An 18188-nucleotide genomic window follows, 5' to 3' on the forward strand; every position below is an offset into this window, starting at 1 on the left:
AAAAAAAAAAAAAAAAAAAAGAAAAAAGAAAAAGAATATGTTCAGCTGGCTAAGTGAGAGAAGCAGTATTAGGTCCCAAAAATCAACCAGTACTATAAGTAGTCACATTTAAAAAACAACAGATAAAAACTTACATTCTAACCAGTTTGTGAGCAGATATACAGCTTATTCATGAAATCAAGACAACTTTCCAAACCTAATTAAGGGAAATTTCTGATTGAGTTTGGAGTTATAAATCTTTCTTGTTTTTCCTAAGTTAGCAACTACTTAAAAAACTATCAAGAAAACAAGGACCAGCAGGTGGTATAGCGTTAACGCGCTGGACTCCCATGTGGTCAACTGAGGTTTGAATCCCAGACCCAAAGGCTTGAAATGCACCCGGGGTGCATGTGTGTTGCCCAAAATCCTGAGAGGAGAATGGAGGAGAAGGGACTGCAGTGTATCATCCCCCCTGGGGGGGAATGATTTCTTACTGTCTCTCACTCTCTCCCCAGTGAGCACACATGTCCTACAGCAAAAATTCTCAAAAAAAACTAAAAAAAAAAAAAATTTAAAGCTATTCATACTTCCAAGTTATTTCCCCTTAAGTATGAAAAATTAAAAATGTGCTAGTAAAAGGTAACCTTGAAGTTATTTTCCAAAGAAAGAAAAAGATTTCTGTTAACCTTCTGACAACAGTTTAAATAAATATATAAAATTTTCCCCCAGATATTTTGCTATAGAGCACGTGTGCTCACTGGAGAGACAGAAAGAGACAGAGATAGAAGCTGAGCAATCACCTCCCCTCCCCACCATCCCACCTCCTAGAAGATGGCCACACCACAGTCCCTTCTCTATTCTCCCCTTGGCATTCTGGACATACATGCACATGTGCCTGGTGTGTATTTCAAGCCACCAGGTTTGGGACTCAATTCACAGAGTTGGCCATGTGAGATCCAGTGCCTTAACCAACACACTACCTGCTGGCCCAAATATCATTTTTAAATGACATTTTCATTATTATTGTTTCTCAAGAGTCTTCTTAATACTCCAATACTCTATAGTATTCAAGTTATTCTCCAAAAAACAAAATGAGTCCTCTAAATAATTCTTAAAATATACGTTGCTTATTATTATCACTTACAGAAATTTTTGAAGGTGGTGTTATATCCAACGAGTAATCCATTTCCTGTGTGCTTAGAGTTCTGAGCGATAGTGAACATTCTCCAATGGTTTTCTTTCTGGGAGTCTGGGTCTGAATCTTAAATACAAGCCTGACTGTTTGTAGGTTTTGGAGTTTAATAGCAAATACAAAAGTTTCCATAAATTCAATAACCTTCAATGGAAACAAGAAAGCATAAAATATATAAATTAAAGGACTAGAAAGAAGGCTGATACACTAATGCAAAGTAATATTTTATTTTATATCTAGGAAAGAATTTGTTTACAACAATAAAAATTACATTTTTAAATATAAATGAAAAATGAAACAATCTATAACTTGTTTTTTTCCAGAGTTTATCTTGGATTCTATCATTTTGATTTCATAAATCATTCTTTTAAGCACTTAGTCAGCAATTTAGGTCAATATCAACACCAAGCTCACCAATATGGCTTTTTACCTTTCTGAAAATAAGGTGTTTTTTCCATCTTTAGTTCTGGAGTATCTTCCCTGCTGTTCATTATTCTTCAACAATTAATGAGGGTGGTTCAAGAAATATGCAAATATCCTCAATGCCCCAAATCTAATTTGTTCACTAGAGACTTCAATTATTTCTTTAAGAGAGCTAGTATTTCAGAGCTAGCAGATGACATGGCAGTTGAGGTGCTGGACTCCCACAAGGCTTACCGCAATTTGAGTCCCAGACCTGGTACTGGTAGCTTGCTTTCTCACTGCCCCCTCCCCCTTTTCTCTGGTGAGTGCATGTGCTCTATACCAAATTAAAAAATAATAATAATAATAAAGAAAATTAAATAATTCTAAAAATAAAAAAGGCACTATTCTTTGTCTACTGTTATTCCCATCTAGCTTGGGCTTCAACTTCTCTTTTGGTTACTTTTATTTCCCTCTTTCCAATCTGAAAAACAAACTCCATCATAAAGGAAAATATGAGTTTAAAGTTCTACCTTTTCTCATTAAGTGCTCAGCTCAGACAGTGAGTCTGTTTTTCTAAGCTAATATTATCTTTCACTTTTTTTTCCTTTTTAATGACAGAGTATGTGCATGTGCCTGAGACAGAAAGAGAAAGAAAGCACCCCCCATCCAACAGAGCCTAGTCATGCTGTAATTCATTTTCCTCCAATTCTCCATCTTGTCAGGATCATGGGCACTTGAACCTTGGTAAGCCATGTGGAATACACTTCCTCTGCACATCACCTAACAGCTGAGCTATGGGGCTGGCCCAAGAATACTTTCAAATGTTCTTTTTGTTAGTTGAATACTTTCAAACTCTTGGCTTACCATGGGTTTATATCTTCTTGACACCAGAAGGTTCTTTGCTTCCTTCTTTTCTTCTTTCCATCTTTAATTCATCCTTTTGTGAAGAAGTTCTTATTTTGTTTTGTGTTTTTTGCCTTTTAAAAAGGCAAATTATCTGGGCAACTAACAGATATCTTCAATACTGTGCCTAAATGGTGACTCTTTTTATTTTATTTATTTATTATTTTTGCTAGAGGGTGCATATGCAGTATGCATGAGAGACAGAGAGAGAGAGAGAGAGAGAGAGACTCTCCCAAAAGAGCCCAGTCATGCGGCAATCCTTTTTCCTCTCAGCTTCATGATGGGGCCAGGACTCAAAACTAGGTCAGTCATGTGGGATCCTATTTCCTCTGTGTAATGACTAACTGCTACACTACAGGGTTGGTCCTAAATTTGTGTTTCTCTCTCTTTTTGTAAAGAATTATTTAATTTTACTTATTATTACAGTTTACAAGGCACATTCACTCACCAGAGAGAAAGTGAAAAAGTAAGCCACCAAGTCTGAGACTCGAACTGCAGTCAGTCATGTGGGAGTCCAGCACTCCAATCACCACACCATCTGCTGACCCCCTAAGTTTATGTTTCTATGACTCACAGCAATTTTTTATGTGTTTATTAGTCATTTGAATTCTCTTATTTTTAAGTAGTACTTTTTTTTTTAAGGTTTAGTCTTCCATGAACAAAAGGAAAAAAAAGACTGAGAGACAAGCACCCCCAATAGGGTTTTGATGCCATGATCCACCCTCAGTTTCAACCAGCCTGGATCACGGGCACACACATCCCTAGTATAATTCAGGGAGATTTCTGGAGTGAAATCGAAATCTTTTCATGAAGGTCAGTCTCACAAAGTGTTGTGTTTTCCCTTGCACCACCATCTGGCCCGGGATTTTCTTATTTCATAGAAAAATACTAACTTTTTAACATATATCAAAAGACAAACAAGGGAACCAGCAGTTAGCGTAATGGCTATGTCGCTGGACTCCCACGTAGTCAACCACGGTTCACGTCCCGGACCCGGTGGCTTAGAACTCATGCCGGGCGCGTGTGCATGCGTGCCCAAGATCCCGAGAGAATGGAGGAGAAGGGATTGCCGTGTGACCATCTCCCCTGGGGGGTGATTTCTCGCTTTCTGTCTCTATGTCTCTCTCTGTCTGGCGAGCGCACGCACCCTATAGCGAAAAATCTCTCCAAAAAAAAAAAAAAAGACAAACAAGACAATGTATTTAAGTTACTATGAAATCTAGAATCTATAAAACTAAACTCAGTATCAGAAGTTTTCCAGTTATATTACTTGGAAGAAATAAATTGTAATCATGCAATCCTTTTTCAAAGTCAGAATTGGTTGGATGGGAAGAGAAAACAAAAACATAGAAATTTATTTTTCTTTTATATAGATAGCATTTATCTTCTATATACTTTAGTGACTCAGATTTTCTTTTTAAATGCATCTTAATATTAGAAACAAAATATCAAATATTTTTGAGACTCAAATTGTCTTTAAAAACAAAGTTAGCCAGGCAGTGGCACAGCTGGTAATACAGCTGGAATTACGGGAAAGGTCCTGGAGTCGAGTCCTGGAATTTTTCTCAGTACAGTAGGTACTCACGGTATGCAAGCCCATGGCTGGCTAACCACTGGAGGTAGATCATGGCATGGAGAGCCTATCGGGGATGCCTGTCTCTCTGGCACTCATTCTGTGTGTCTCTCTCATGGGAAAAGTAAATAAATAAGCTTTAAAAAACATGAAAAATAAAAAACAAAGAGTATATAATTTGTAATTTCCCCAAAATAAAACACTTTCTTATTCCAAGTTGTTACCTAGATAAAAGTAACAAACATGAGAAAAAGAGAAAAGAAATTAAAATTGAAAAGCTACTTACATGGGAAACTTCCTTGGCAGAAGACTTGAAATGGACTGGTTTGGGCAATGTTAATATTCCTTTTATAGAAATAGTTGGAGTGTCTCCATAACTAGAGGGCCAACTTAAATCTCTGCACTAAAAAAAATATTAAATTCAGTTCGAATTTTACAAATGATTATGACAATACATATATTTGATATTTCTTGATTTTGTGACTTCAGACAAAAACTATAAAAATAAATTTTAGTCTGCTAAGACCCTATATTTCATCTACATTAAAATAATGTTGATATTTAATATTCTAGATCCCATATTAATTTTCTTCTGAGGTTAAAAGCACAAATCTACCATAGTACAGGTTAATTTTCCTAAATCCTTTAATAAATATTATTTTCTGAAAAATACTACCGAATCCTAAATTTCAGACAAAACTGGCTCATTCCCCCAGAAGAGGGCAATTACTATTTACATAAATATAAATATAATGTCTAAATATTTAATTTCAGAAGAAAATATTTTATTAACTGTACTATTTACCTGTAAAACCGTGATCCAGATCTGCTCTACTGAAGAATTATAAAACAATTTCACATTCAATCTCCCAAAATCTCTTTCATCTCCTGACAAAGTAATTGTATCTAAATGGTAAAAGGACAAAGATGTTTCAAATACCATGTCTTCCTTCTAATAAAACTTTGATACTATCAAATGATAAGAAGAAACTGAAAAATATTACAATTTTTTTAAAGTTCCCAATTTAACAAGACGAATATCACATTGCAATGTTTTATTAAAGCACCAAGAGAAAGATATTTCACAAAGAAGCACATGGCTAGGGTTGTCAGGTGGTATGGTGGTTGGAGCACTGGACTCCCACATGGCCAACTGCAGTTTGAGTCCTTAGAGGCTTGCTTTCTCACTTTCCTTTCTCTCTCTCTCTCTCTAGGGTCAATTTTTAAATAATAATAACAAATAAAATTAAATAAATAAATTCTTTTTTTTAAAAAAAAGAACATGGCTTAAAAACTCAGTTGCAGAGTGAGAGATTTAAGTTAAAACTAAGAAAAACCTTTCTAAACAACATTCATATAGCCTTAACACTGTATCCTTCCAGAATTTTCTTCACTAATAAACTTCAAAACCAGAAGACTTTTAACTATTTCACTTTTTTAAAAGATGAGTTTATGGGGACCAGTAGATGGCATAATGTTTACGTTGCTGGACTCCCATATGGCTGACTGTGGTTTGAGTTCTAGACCCAGCAGCCTGAAACTTAAGCCAGGCATGCAAATCCCAAGCAAGAGGAGAATAGAGGAGAAGACTTCAAGTGGCCTTACCACTCCCTCGGAGGTGATTCCTCACTTTCTGTCTCTGGCAAACACACACCATATTGCAAATAAATAAATAAAGTCTCCTTAAAAAAAATTTTTTGAGGGACCAGTAGATGGCAAAATGGTAAGTCACTTAACTCCTATGTAGTTGACCATGGTATGTGTCCCAGACATAGCAGCTTAAAACTCGCTCTGGGTGCAAGTGTGTGCGTGCCTAGAATCTCAAGAGGAGAGTGGAGGAGAAGAGACTGTGGCGTGGCCATCCCCACTAGAGGGTAATTTCTCACTTTGTATCTCCCTGTTTCTCACTGTGTCTCCAGTGACTGCATGTGCCCTACAGCAAAAATCTCTCTTAAAAAAAAAAAGGCATTTATGCCTGAACACTGAAAAATGGACCATCTGATCAAGTATTCATATGTCAATAACACTGTCAACATAGATACAATCAACACACCTATGATCATCTGGAATTGTTCTTTAGCTTATCATATAAACTTTGAAATTACTATTGAATGGAAATAATTTCCTTAGGAGTATAAGAATAAAATATTTCATTCCTTACCTAGGCTTCTGTTACTTCCCTGAGAATTCTTCCTTGAAGAAGAACTACTGGGTACACTGGACAATGAATCATGTCTCTACAAATAAAATTCTTTTTTAGTAAGAAATTACATACCAAACTTTAAGAATTCTATAATTATGCCCCAATAATCACCTAAGTATCAAAAAGTATATTTATCTTTTTTTTTTTTTTTTTTGGAGAGGTTTTTGCTATAGAGTGCATGCACTCACCAGAAAGACTGAAAGAGACAGAGAGTTAGAAAGTGAGAAATCACCCCCCGGGGGGGATGGCCTTGCTGCAATCCCTTCTCCTCCTTTCTCTTCTTAGGATCTTGGGCACACATGTACATGCGCCCAGCATGAGTTTAAGCCACCGGGTCCCAGACTCGAACCGTGGTTGACTACACTAACTACTGGCCCCTATATTTATCATCTTCACAATGCTATAGCCAAAGTTTCCCAGTTTATTTACTTTTTTTTTTTTTTTTTTGGGGGGTTTTTGTTTAAGGGGGGGGGGGTCCCCCAGGAACACCACAGAGAGAGTTAGAAAGCGAGAAATCACCCTCCCAGGGGGGATGGCACACCGCAATCCCTTCTCCTCCATTCTCCTCTCGGGATCTTGGACACGCATGCACACATTCCTGGCGTGAGTTTAAGCCACTGGGTCCAGGACTCGAACCGCAGTCAACTAAGTGGGAGTCCAGTGACATGACATAGCCATTGTGTTAACTGCTGGTCCCAGTTTCCCACTTTTAAATAGTAAAGGGGAGAAAAAAATATTTTTTATGTGTTATCAGGAAAATCTTAAATATCTTACTAGATTATATATTGGAAAGCCTTTGCTGTTTTTGGTTTGGTTTTGTAATAAGGAGAAACAGCTTAAATTTCATACTTAAAAACATTAATAAAAATCAGAATATATTTGCAATTACCCTGTTACCTATAGCCCTATAAAGCAGCAGTTATCAAAGCCTGGTCCCTCTAGACCAGCATAACCAGTATCATTTGGGAAACTTTAGAAACACAGAATCAAGCCCTACTGCATAGTCTCTAGTCATCTCTCAGGATTTGGGGCATGCATGCACACATGCCCAGCATGATTTTCAAGCTGCTGATCTGAGACTCAAACCAGTCAGCCATGTGGAATCCAGTGCCTTAACCACATCATCTGCTGGCCCCACAATCTGTATTTTAACAAGCTCTACAAACAATTCTGTTGCAAGCTGAAAAACTGTTGCTATAAAGAATTAAGTCTAGGGACTAACAGACAGTGTGATGGCTGTGTTGCTGCACTCCAACATAGTTGACAACAGTTTGAGTCCCAGTCCCAGTGGCTTAAAACTCATGCCAGGCATGTGTGCATACATGCCCAAAATTCTGAGAGGAAAATGGAGAAGGGATTGTGGCAAGTCCATCCCCGCTAGGGGGTGATTTCTTGCTTTCTGTCTCTGTCTCTCTCAGTCTCTCTGGCAAGTACATTCGCATTATAGCAAAAAATTTCTCTTAAAAAAAAAAAAAAGAATTAAGTCTAGGGCCAGCCAGTGGCATTGTGTTAGAGACCACTGGATCCCACATGGCTGATTCAGTGGTTCAAATCTAAGATTCAGTGGCCTGAAAAACACATTGGGTGTGTGTGCCCAAAATCCCAAATGGAGGGAGAAATGGAGAAGGCACTGTGGCATGAATGTCCCCAATGGAGGGTGCTTTCTCATTCTCTCACCACCACCACCACCACCACGTCTCTCCCCATCCAGTGCATGTGCCTGCTGGAAAATTATTATTTTTTTTTTTTAAAAAAAGGAAGAATTAAGTTTATAACATAAATTCAAACGAGAATTATTAAGGCTTGTTTAAAATGTATTTTGGGGGCAACAGGTAGCATAGTGGGTAAGGAGTTGGACTCCCAAATGGTCAACCATGGTTCAATCATTCAAATCAGTGGTTTGAAACTCACAGTAGGCACGTGAACGTGTATGCCCAAAATACTGAGAGAAGAATGATAGAGAAGGGAATGTAGCATGGCCAATCCCCCCAGGGGTGTGGTTTCTCACTTTCTCTCTCAGTCTCTGTGTCTCCAGCGAGCCCATGTGCCATATAGCAAAAACCTCTCTAAAAATAATAAATAAAATATATTTTCATTTTATAAGATATACGTATATACAGTGAAATGGAAAGAAGTTTCATGTATAAAAGTCATATCTCACAGTGCTTTTAATATCAGCTATAGGTATGCATGTGCTATGTCTTTTTATTTTGTGTGCATGCCCAAAATCCTGAGAGGAGACTGGAGAAGAAGGAATTGCAGTGTAGCCATTCCCCCTGGGGGGTGATTTCTCACTTTCTGTCTGTCAGTCTCTCTCTCTGGTGAGCACACGTGCTCTATAGCAAAAATCTCTCTAAACAAAAAAAACACAACACTTTAAAACATATTGAAAAACTGGGACCAGCAGTTGGCATAATGGCTATGTCGCTGGACTCCCATGTAGTCAACAGCAGTTCAGTTCCCACACCCAGTGGCTTAAACTTATGCTGTGCGTGTGTGTGTGTGTGTGTGTGTGCCCAGGATCCAGAGAGGAGAACAGAGGAGAAGGGATTGCAGCGTGGCCATCCCCTTTCTGGTGAGCGCACATGCCTTACAGCAAAACCCTTTCCAAAAAAATAAATAACTAGCTTACGTTCAATAATAAAAATTAAATAAATAATATTCATGTTATTAACTGCCTCAGAGAGTAGACAGTCTCTAAGAAGAGACTGAAAGAAAGGGGACTGTGGCATGTTCATCCCCTTTGGGAGGTGATTTCTCACTTTTGCTCTCTCTTTCTCTCTGTCTCTTTCTGGTGAATGTGCATGTCCTATAACAAAAACTAAAAAAAAAAAAAAAAAAAAAAATCTAGCTACCTCAGCATTTCCTGAGTGCATACCAGCTGATAGATGTAAAAAATCATTAGAAAAAAGAAAAGAAAGAACTAAAATGAAAAAACCACTGCCTTGTAGTGTTCAACTGAGAGCTTCCTAAAATAATTCACATGGGACATACCAAGTATTTATTCTTCAGATACATCTATATAAAATATACATTAATTCATGCATTTCTGAATTTTTAATTTGGAAACAAATTAGCACATACAATCAAATTTCTATAACTAATTTACCTGGATGAATCGCTGAGATGAACTTGTAAGATCAAACATAGATTTGCTTAGCCCAGGAGAACCAGGAAGTTTGTTGGTCCTTAAATCACAAACTACAAAGAGACAGGAGAATAATACTTATTTTTATAGTAACAAAGAAAAAAAGAAACACTGAAATTTTATTTAATTACTATGAACTAAATCTACAGTAATACAACTCTATGTATAAGATGAAGCCTTCCAAAAAATTTTAATTTTTTTCAATTATTTTACTTTTGTTTGAAAAAGAAATCAATATAAATCAAATAACACATTTATACTTTCACATCAAATATCAAGCAAGACAATTTCACTCTTTTTTACTTATATTCCCCAATCCTTCATGTGAGAATCATCTAAGAGGATGTAAGAAAGTATTCTACTCTAGTGTAAATATCAACTACTATTTAATGTAACATTTGAAAATCAATACTAAATCCCCTGTACTTTTATATTTTTAGTCTATATTTCTAATTTCCCTCCTAAACTGTATTATCTTCAGTTAAAAAAAAAAAAACACTTTATACCAATTGTATATTATAGCTCAGTGGTGGGCACAAGGCCCTGAAAGAAACATGTCATTTTTAGTATCTCACGCTAAATTCAGTGGTTGAGAAAGCTAAACAAATCAAAAATCTGAAAAACAGGGAATTTCAAGAAACAGATATACAATGAACTATCATTGATACAGGTGAAATATAAAACTACAAAAGGTTCTATAATCATTTAAGCATTTTCTATTTCCTTTGTATTTATAATTATATCATGGGTTTTCTAAATTCATTATTTTTCACTGAATAGAACTGGAAAGAAAAACATTTTAAAATGCCTGTTGTAGAATCAATATACAGAAGATATATGCTATACAAAAACAACCTGAAAACAAAACTCTCAAAAGAGGAAAAACAACATGGAATCTGAACTACCAAGAGACATAATTCATTGATCCTTCCATTTTTATGTTATATACAATACCACAAAGAAGTCATGATGCTCATCACAAACTTATGAAGTCTGTTTTTTTCTTATTTTAAAATTGTTTTTAATAATAATAACCATTTCTTCAAAGGTTTTAGATTTGGTATCTAAATGTGCTAAAGAGAAACTCAAAAAGGAAAAGCACATGATATATTTCCATACCTGATCCAGACAGTCTAGTTGCTTCAGAACGCAGAGGAAAGCGTCGGCTCAAATCAGGTGAAATGTGCTGATACATGTAGAATGGGTTATATATATCATAGCTCGGTCCATGCTGAGATAAACTGGAAAGTTCTACCTTTCGATCTCCAAAGGATGCTCTGGCAGATCCTGAAAGCAAGTGTTTCTAAAGTTTTACATCCTTTTCTTGGAGTCATTAGCCAACAGTTATTATGCTTAAGGCAAAGGGGAAAAAAATGCTTGTTTCAAGTAACATATCACATGCCTTTGATGTGAAAAAAAAAAGTCCACATATATGAAATTCTAACTGCATGAAATATTATGCCAGAGATCAGCTATGAATCCTGTTCTCAAAACAATCTGGTAAATTATGGCATTTTTCTTTACCCTATAGACCAAGGGTTCCTAGCCTCTGGGCCATGGACTGGTACCAGTCCTTATTATTCTGACTGTGATAAAAATAAAAGTAAAAATAAAGTTCACAATAAATGTAATGCACTTGAATCATTCCAAAACCCCCTACCCTGGTCCACAGAAAAACTGTTTTCATGAAACTGGCGCCTAGTGCTAAAAAGGTTGAGGACCACTGCTATAGGCAACTCTGTATTTTGTTATTTGGGTTTCCTCTTATTTTTGCACTTATATATAGAATACCTTTACCTTTTTTTGGAGATATGCATTTTTGAAGATGACACAGGACATTTATTTAAAATGACCATATGATGGGATACACTGAGCAATTTTCAAAATAAAAGAGTTGAGATCACACATAGTATATTTTCTTATCACAACACAATCAAGTTGGAAATCAAATTTTAAACAGATGGATAGAAAGCATTTATGAAAATATAATTACCTATATACTTAAAAAGAAAGCCAGACGTGATACAATGGGTTTTTTTTCTCTTCTGTCTTTTTTTGTTTTTTAAAGAGAGATTTTTACTATAGGGCACATGTGCTCGCCATAGAGACAGAGAGAAACAGAAAGTGAGAAATCAGCCCCCAGGGGGCCAACCACATCACAATCCCTTTACCTCCATCCTTTTAGGATTTTGGGCACATACACACAACAAGCACCTGACTTGAGTTTGAAGCCTCTGGATCTGAGACTCAAACCACAGTCAGCCATGTGGAAGTCCAGCAACATAACCATTATGCCATCTGCTGGTACCAGTGATACATTTGTTTTACTGGGTATTAAGAATAGAAGAATATTGACACAATGACAGAAAAAAATAGATCAACTGGGGGCCAGTAGGGACCATGGAAGTTAAAGCAGCTGGATCCCACACGACCAACTGCACAGTTGGGATACCCGGACCCAAAAGTTCGAAAAGCATGCTGAAGCTGGGTGTGGTAGTGCCCACCCTATGGCCAAAACCAATGGAGGCTGGAGGATTGCTGCACTGAAAAGCATCCTGGGTACATTTGTGTACATGCCCAAAATCCCATTGTGCTGTGGTCAAACTCCCTGGGGAAGGGGAGGTTTTTCCTTTTCTCTCTCACCCTCTCTTTCTTCCTATTGAGTGTTGGCACACTATAGCAAACTTAAAAACAAACAAACAAACAAAAAACAACCGAAAACAATGGCACAGAATAGAAGAGACCCAGGAAGAGATACCTGTTTTATGGACAGTTGATTTATATAAAGGTATCACTGCATAAAAGTGGGGAAAGGATTGTCTTTTTATTAAAGTAATGTAAAAAAATATAAGCCTCCATGCTACCAAACCATTAATATTCACAAAAAAAATTAACTCCATAGGGATTGTAGGTCTAAATTAAATACTAAGGGCAAACTGATAAAGCTTCAATATTTAAGCTAACTTACAGGAAAGTTTTCACAACCTTAGGATAGGGAAGCACTCTTTAAATATAACAAATATAGGAAGTAATAATCATAAAAATATTTTAACACACTGAACTATATTAACTAAATTTAAAATTTCCATTTGTCAGAAGACTAACAGAATGCGAAGGTAACGCATACTGTCAGAGAAGATATGTGCAACAAACATATCTGACAAAGAATTCATATAGAGAATACATAAGGAACCCCTACAAATTAATAAGAGACAGATAATCCTGTATGTAAATTGGCTTAAGACTAAAACAGGAAATGTAAAAGAATGGCTACCAATTTCATTAGTTATGAGAGGAATATAAGTAAAAACCTTAATAAAATATTCCAACACTCACCAGAATGGCTAAAACAAAAAAGACCGACAATATCAAGTGTTGGCAAGAAGTAGAACAATGTAAACAATCATATAGCCTGCTGGTGATAATGTATCAAATCACTGTGAAAAAAGTTTGGCTCAACAGTGCCCTTCTAGATATATACACAACTGAAGTGCTTACACATGTGCACCAAGAGATATATGTAAGAATGTTCATACAGTACCATTATCCACAGTAAGTGCAAACTAGAAAAAAAAATCCAATGTCCATCAATAGTAAAATAGATATAGAACGTATATACTTATTACATAAAATACCTTATAGTATGATATACAGAAATACTACTGTACATCATGCCAGTTAAAATACAGGGGAAAAAAACTACAATGATATGGTACACAATGAAAACAAACTACAACTACTAACAACAAATTAAATGAGCTGAACAAACATATACTGAAGGAAAAAAAAATCCATAAACAAAAGAATATATATTGAATATATCATTTCATTTATATAAAGGTCAAAAACAGAAAAAGATTAACCATAATATTTAGAAATGTGTGCTTAGGTGATAAGAATGGAGAAACAAAGGAAGGAGATAGTGAACTCAAAAATAAATCACTATTGGGGCCAGCAGGTGGTGTGGTGGTTAAGGGCGCTGGACTCCCACATGGCTGACAGCAGTTTGAGTTCTGGACCTGGTGGCTTGCTTTCTCACTTTCTCTCTCTCTCTGTCCCTCTCTGGTCAAATTAAAATAAAATTTTAAAATGACAAATAAAGTTAAATAAAATAATTCTTAAAAAAATAGATCGCTATCATCCAATCTAAAGAATAGAGAGAAAAAGAAAAGAACAAAGTTTCAAAGACCCATAAAACAATATTAAAAGGTCCAACATATGTATAATTGGAATTCAAAGAAGAAAGACAAGACAGGAAAAAATATTTGGACAAATATGTATCAAGAAAGTTGATCTTGATAAGGGTCTGAATTACAATAATATGAGTATTTGTCAATGTTCAACAAACATAAATATAAAATTCAACAAATATACACAAAATTTAGCAAATATGCATTTGGGTAGCTCACTGTGAACAATTTATGTCAAAAGAAGAAAACAATAAAGAGATCACTTAATTCCATGAAATGTATTATTGTCTTCTGAAATATAACCCCAGATCCCTAAAAGAGGGGGATTAATATATAAAAGTGGGCTGGCTCAACAACCTAATGGTTAAGGGAATCAGATCCCACATGTCTAACTGTAGTTCAAGTCCCAACAGCAGCTGCTTGAAAAACAAGCCAGGTGCACACGCATGTGCCCAGAATCCATACAGGATCAAAGAGTAAAGAAGAAACTGCACTATGATCATGCCCCAGGGGGAGGTAGAATGAAGATCACACCCCCATCACCCTCTCTCTCTTCTTCTCTCTCTCTGGTGAGCATGTCCTCTGGCAATTAAAAAAAAAGAAAGAGAAAAATGGACATAAAAGTGAATAGGTAGATAGATACATGATAAAGAACCTACAATAAAATGTTAATGGCAGCATTTATGTGGAGGACATATAAGTTCTCTCAACTTTTCTTCAAGTTTGCATTTTTTTTTCTAATAAAAATTTTGAGGGGCAAAAATCGTGTCTGACAGTGTTTTAATGTACTAACATAAATTATTTTTTAAAAAAAAACTATGTCGGGCCCAGCAGGTGGCATGGTGGATAAGGCAGTGGACTCCCATATGGCCAACTATGGTTCAAGTCCTGAACCTGGAGACTTGCTTTCCTACTTTCTCTTCCTCTCTGTCACTCTCTCTGGTCAAATTAAACAAATAATAATGATGATAATAAATGAAATAAAATAATTCTTTTAAAAAAATCTCTATGTCACTTTATCTTCATTAGTCCACTGGTCTCTACAACATCAGCCAAAATTTGGTCAATGAATTTACCTCATTCTAGTAGCTGTTTAGATTGGGAAGTACAGAGTGGTAAACAAACAAAAAAGAAGTATTTGATTGTTTACTTATTTCTCATTGTACCAAATTTTAGAAAATAGTAATTAAGAAACTATATGCTCTATGTTTACTCATCAATTAGAACAATTCCTTTACTTCTTCTTTCTAAACTGTAAAATATAGCAGAGGTATTATTATTACATTATTCCATTTAAAAAGGTCATTTCTACATACAAATCTGTCACAATATAATGAGACCATATAAAGGGACCTTTCAAAAATACTGTACATTAAGTTCCTCTAGGGTAAAACATACATAGAAAAAAGCAAAATACAAAATATAACATGTTTATATAAACTTGTATTAAATACATAAAAGAGGGAACCAGCAGTTAGCGTAATGGCTATGTCGCTGGACTCCCACGTAGTCAACCACGGTTCGCATCCCGGACCCGGTGGCTTAAAACTCGTGCCAGGCGTGTGTGCATGCGTGCCCAAGATTCCAAGAGGAGAATGGAGGAGAAGGGACTGCAGCGTGACCATCCCCCCTGGGGAGTGATTTCTCTCTTTCTGTCTCTATGTCTCTCTCTGTCTGTCTGGCGAGCACACGCGCCCTATAGCAAAAACCTCTCCAAAAGAAAAAAAGGAAAAAAAAAACATAAAAGAGCATAATAACAACAAGAGTAATATTTAAATCCTGCATGTTGATTTTTAAATCCTGCCATTTTATTGTTTACCTTCAAGTTCTCCCAGATGTGAAGGAGTTCCTTGTGTCCTGGGCTGAATATAAGATAACTTAAACTTGGGCACCACAAATGGTACTTCTTTACCATCAGAAGGTAATTTGGAAAGCAAATAATCCTCAGTACAGCCAACCTGAGGCTTTACAGAAACAGAAGTCAATGGAGGTATACAGATAGCAGCATTTCGACTATTTGAGACTGCTGCTTTAAAGTCTTTTTCCACAGAAACTGCACATAAAAGAAGAAAGAAGATAAAGTCACAAATATGCTCATAGATTACAAACCATAATCTAAATTTATCATTTTTTGTACTTACTCCTTTACATAAACTACTCTTGGCCCTATCAAGTACTTCTGAAATCTACATTAATTTTATCTGGCCAATGGCTGAGCAATTAATATACTACTGCAAAGTACATGAACTTTTTATAATTGTAAAAACTGTTTTTAAGGTGTGTCATTTTCACAAGAGTTTAGAATTTAAAAATAAATTTATTTTGTAGTTAATTTAATGATGGTTTCAAGTAAAATCTAGTTGTTTAAAAATGTCAACAAAGCAGGGAACAGCAGATGGCATAATGATTACGTTGCTGGACTCACATGTAGTTAACCGTATCCGGTGGCTTAAAACTCCCACATGTGCATACATGCCCAAAATCCCAAGAGGAGAATGAAGGAGAAGGGACTGCAGCATGGTTATCCCTACTTGGGGGGAGGGGCTGATATCTTGCTTTCTGTCTCTCTCTGTCTCTCTAGCTAGTGCATGTGCAAAAATCTCTTAAAAATAAAAAAAAAAAGGTCAACCAAGAAATTCTTTAGTCAGTACTGTCTTAAATACGTAAAGCAAGTTTTGACCGGATACTAAGGTCTTCAAGTCTACAAAACCCTCCACCAAATCACAAAGTAAAAGGCACACTGGCCCTACATAATCATAATAGCAACCCACCCTGCCTAGTTCCTATTAATCATTTTATCCATTCCCTAAAACTATAATTTCTAAGCTGCATGACTTAAGATGAGGATGTAGCAACTGTGATTCAGGTCCCAGACCTAGCAGCTTTCTCTCTCTTCTCTTTCTCTCTCTGATAAGCATTCATGCCCTATAGCAAATTAATAAATTTAACTTAACAAGAGAGAGAGAAATATCTCAGCCAGCTGCCGTAGTACAACAGAAATGAAATAAGATGGCCATATAAGATGGTCTCGGGTTTGTGTCCTGAGGTCTCCCATTACACGCCCGACCCTCACATGAGTGACCATGATCCTGGCTGGATAAGGCTGGGAGAGGAATGTGGCATGAGGATCATTAAAAAAAAAAAAAGAAAAGAAAAAGAAAACTTCTTTTAAAGGGAAACTTCTGATAATGTGGGTCTTAATAAAGTTATGAGTCTCTCCCTCATTGGTCATTCATTCATCAAAGACATTTTAATATACTGTACATAAGTTTGAAATTGTCTTTATTTAAAACGAAACATTTGTCAGAGTATGTTGCCTCCTCAAAACACTTTTCTTCTCTTCCTGTCTTTCTTTGCTTATACTATTCCATTTACCTGTAATACCCATGACTAACTCTCACCTTTTTCTTATTTCCTTTCCACCCAGTTTGCTAAATTCCCATTTCAACTTCTAGGGCAAACACCATCTTCTGGATGGTGACGTCTCAGGTGTCTCTCGGGTTGAATCTATCTCTATTTCCCCTAAGTTTCAGGATAAGTGAAGTTCTGTAATATTCGATTAACATTTCCACTTCCTCCATGAAGATAAGAAACATGCCTAATTTATCCTCATATTACAAAATGCCACAAATGAAGACGGCACTAAATAAATATTTCTTGAAGTCAAAACAAAACTCACAGTTGTGCTTTTCTGTTTCACCATAGAAACATCCTCTACAGCAACTCTTTATATATTCTGTTGCCATTACATTTAATTTCCAATATCCAGCAAAAGATAAAAACTTTCAATTTTAACATTAATCTGTTGAAAGAACAGAAAACTAGTTAAATTAATAGTGCTTACTGCCATTAGATGTCACTAAAGAAATCATATTATCTATCTTTCTAAAACATAGAGTCTGAAGCGAAAATACTTAAGAGGAAAATAAAAGTTTGTTCCTATATGTAATTTTGTATAACCTAGATCCTTCTAAGTTATTAAAATGTCATGCTTAAAAATTATTAAATAGGGACCAGCAGGTGGCATAGGGGCTAAGGCGCTGAACTCTCACATCACCAGTTTGAGTTGTGGACTGGGCAGCTTCAAAAATCACACTGAGAACATGTGTGTGTGTGCCCAAAATCCCAAGAGGAGAATGGAAGAAAAGGGACTGCAGCATGGCCATACCTCCCTGGGGAGAGGGTGATTTCTACCCCCCACCCCCCGCAAGCACATGCACCCTATGGCAAAAACCTTAAAAAAAAAATTCTAAATGTAGGTCATCAGGTGGCATGGTAGTTAAGGAACTGGATCCCACATGGCAGACTCTGGTTCAAGTACTGGATCTGGTAGCTTGAAAATGCCAGGTATGTATGCATGCGTGCCCAAAACACTGAGTGAATGGCGGAAAAGGGATTGCAGCGTGGCCATCCCCCTGGGGAGTGCTATCTCTTCACCTCCACCTCCTGGCAAGTGCATGTACCCAATATCAAAAATAAAAATAAGAGAGGCCAACAGGTTGCATAGCGGTTGAGGCGCTGGACATATGACCGATTGTGGTTCTAGTCTCAGATCCAGTGGCCTAAAAAATAATGCCAGATACATGTGCATGCAT

The 18188-nt window shown here is 36.4% G+C and overlaps 1 protein-coding gene across 8 annotated transcripts in view; it reads right to left on the minus strand.

Annotated features, from left to right (window-relative positions):
* Window positions 1–18188, minus strand: part of TC2N (tandem C2 domains, nuclear) — a 46717-nt gene that overhangs the window by 15916 nt on the left and 12613 nt on the right. For 7 of the 8 annotated variants that reach the window (XM_027774694.1, XM_027774695.1, XM_027774696.1 and 4 more), the window contains exons 3-10: window positions 17273–17395; window positions 15413–15646; window positions 10523–10690; window positions 9365–9456; window positions 6214–6289; window positions 4858–4958; window positions 4339–4455; window positions 1124–1315 (exon numbers count right to left, since the gene is read on the minus strand). In XM_027774694.1, the coding sequence (XP_027630495.1) occupies window positions 1124–1315; window positions 4339–4455; window positions 4858–4958; window positions 6214–6289; window positions 9365–9456; window positions 10523–10690; window positions 15413–15646; window positions 17273–17339 (1047 nt within the window). In that variant the 5' untranslated portion in view covers window positions 17340–17395. The remainder of the gene's footprint in view (window positions 1–1123; window positions 1316–4338; window positions 4456–4857; window positions 4959–6213; window positions 6290–9364; window positions 9457–10522; window positions 10691–15412; window positions 15647–17272; window positions 17396–18188) is intronic. The other variant, XM_027774699.1, reaches the window with a different exon arrangement.

The sequence above is a fragment of the Tupaia chinensis genome, unplaced genomic scaffold (genome assembly GCF_000334495.1).
Source record: "Tupaia chinensis unplaced genomic scaffold, TupChi_1.0 Scaffold000469_1, whole genome shotgun sequence".
Classification (NCBI taxonomy): Eukaryota; Metazoa; Chordata; class Mammalia; order Scandentia; family Tupaiidae; genus Tupaia; species Tupaia belangeri.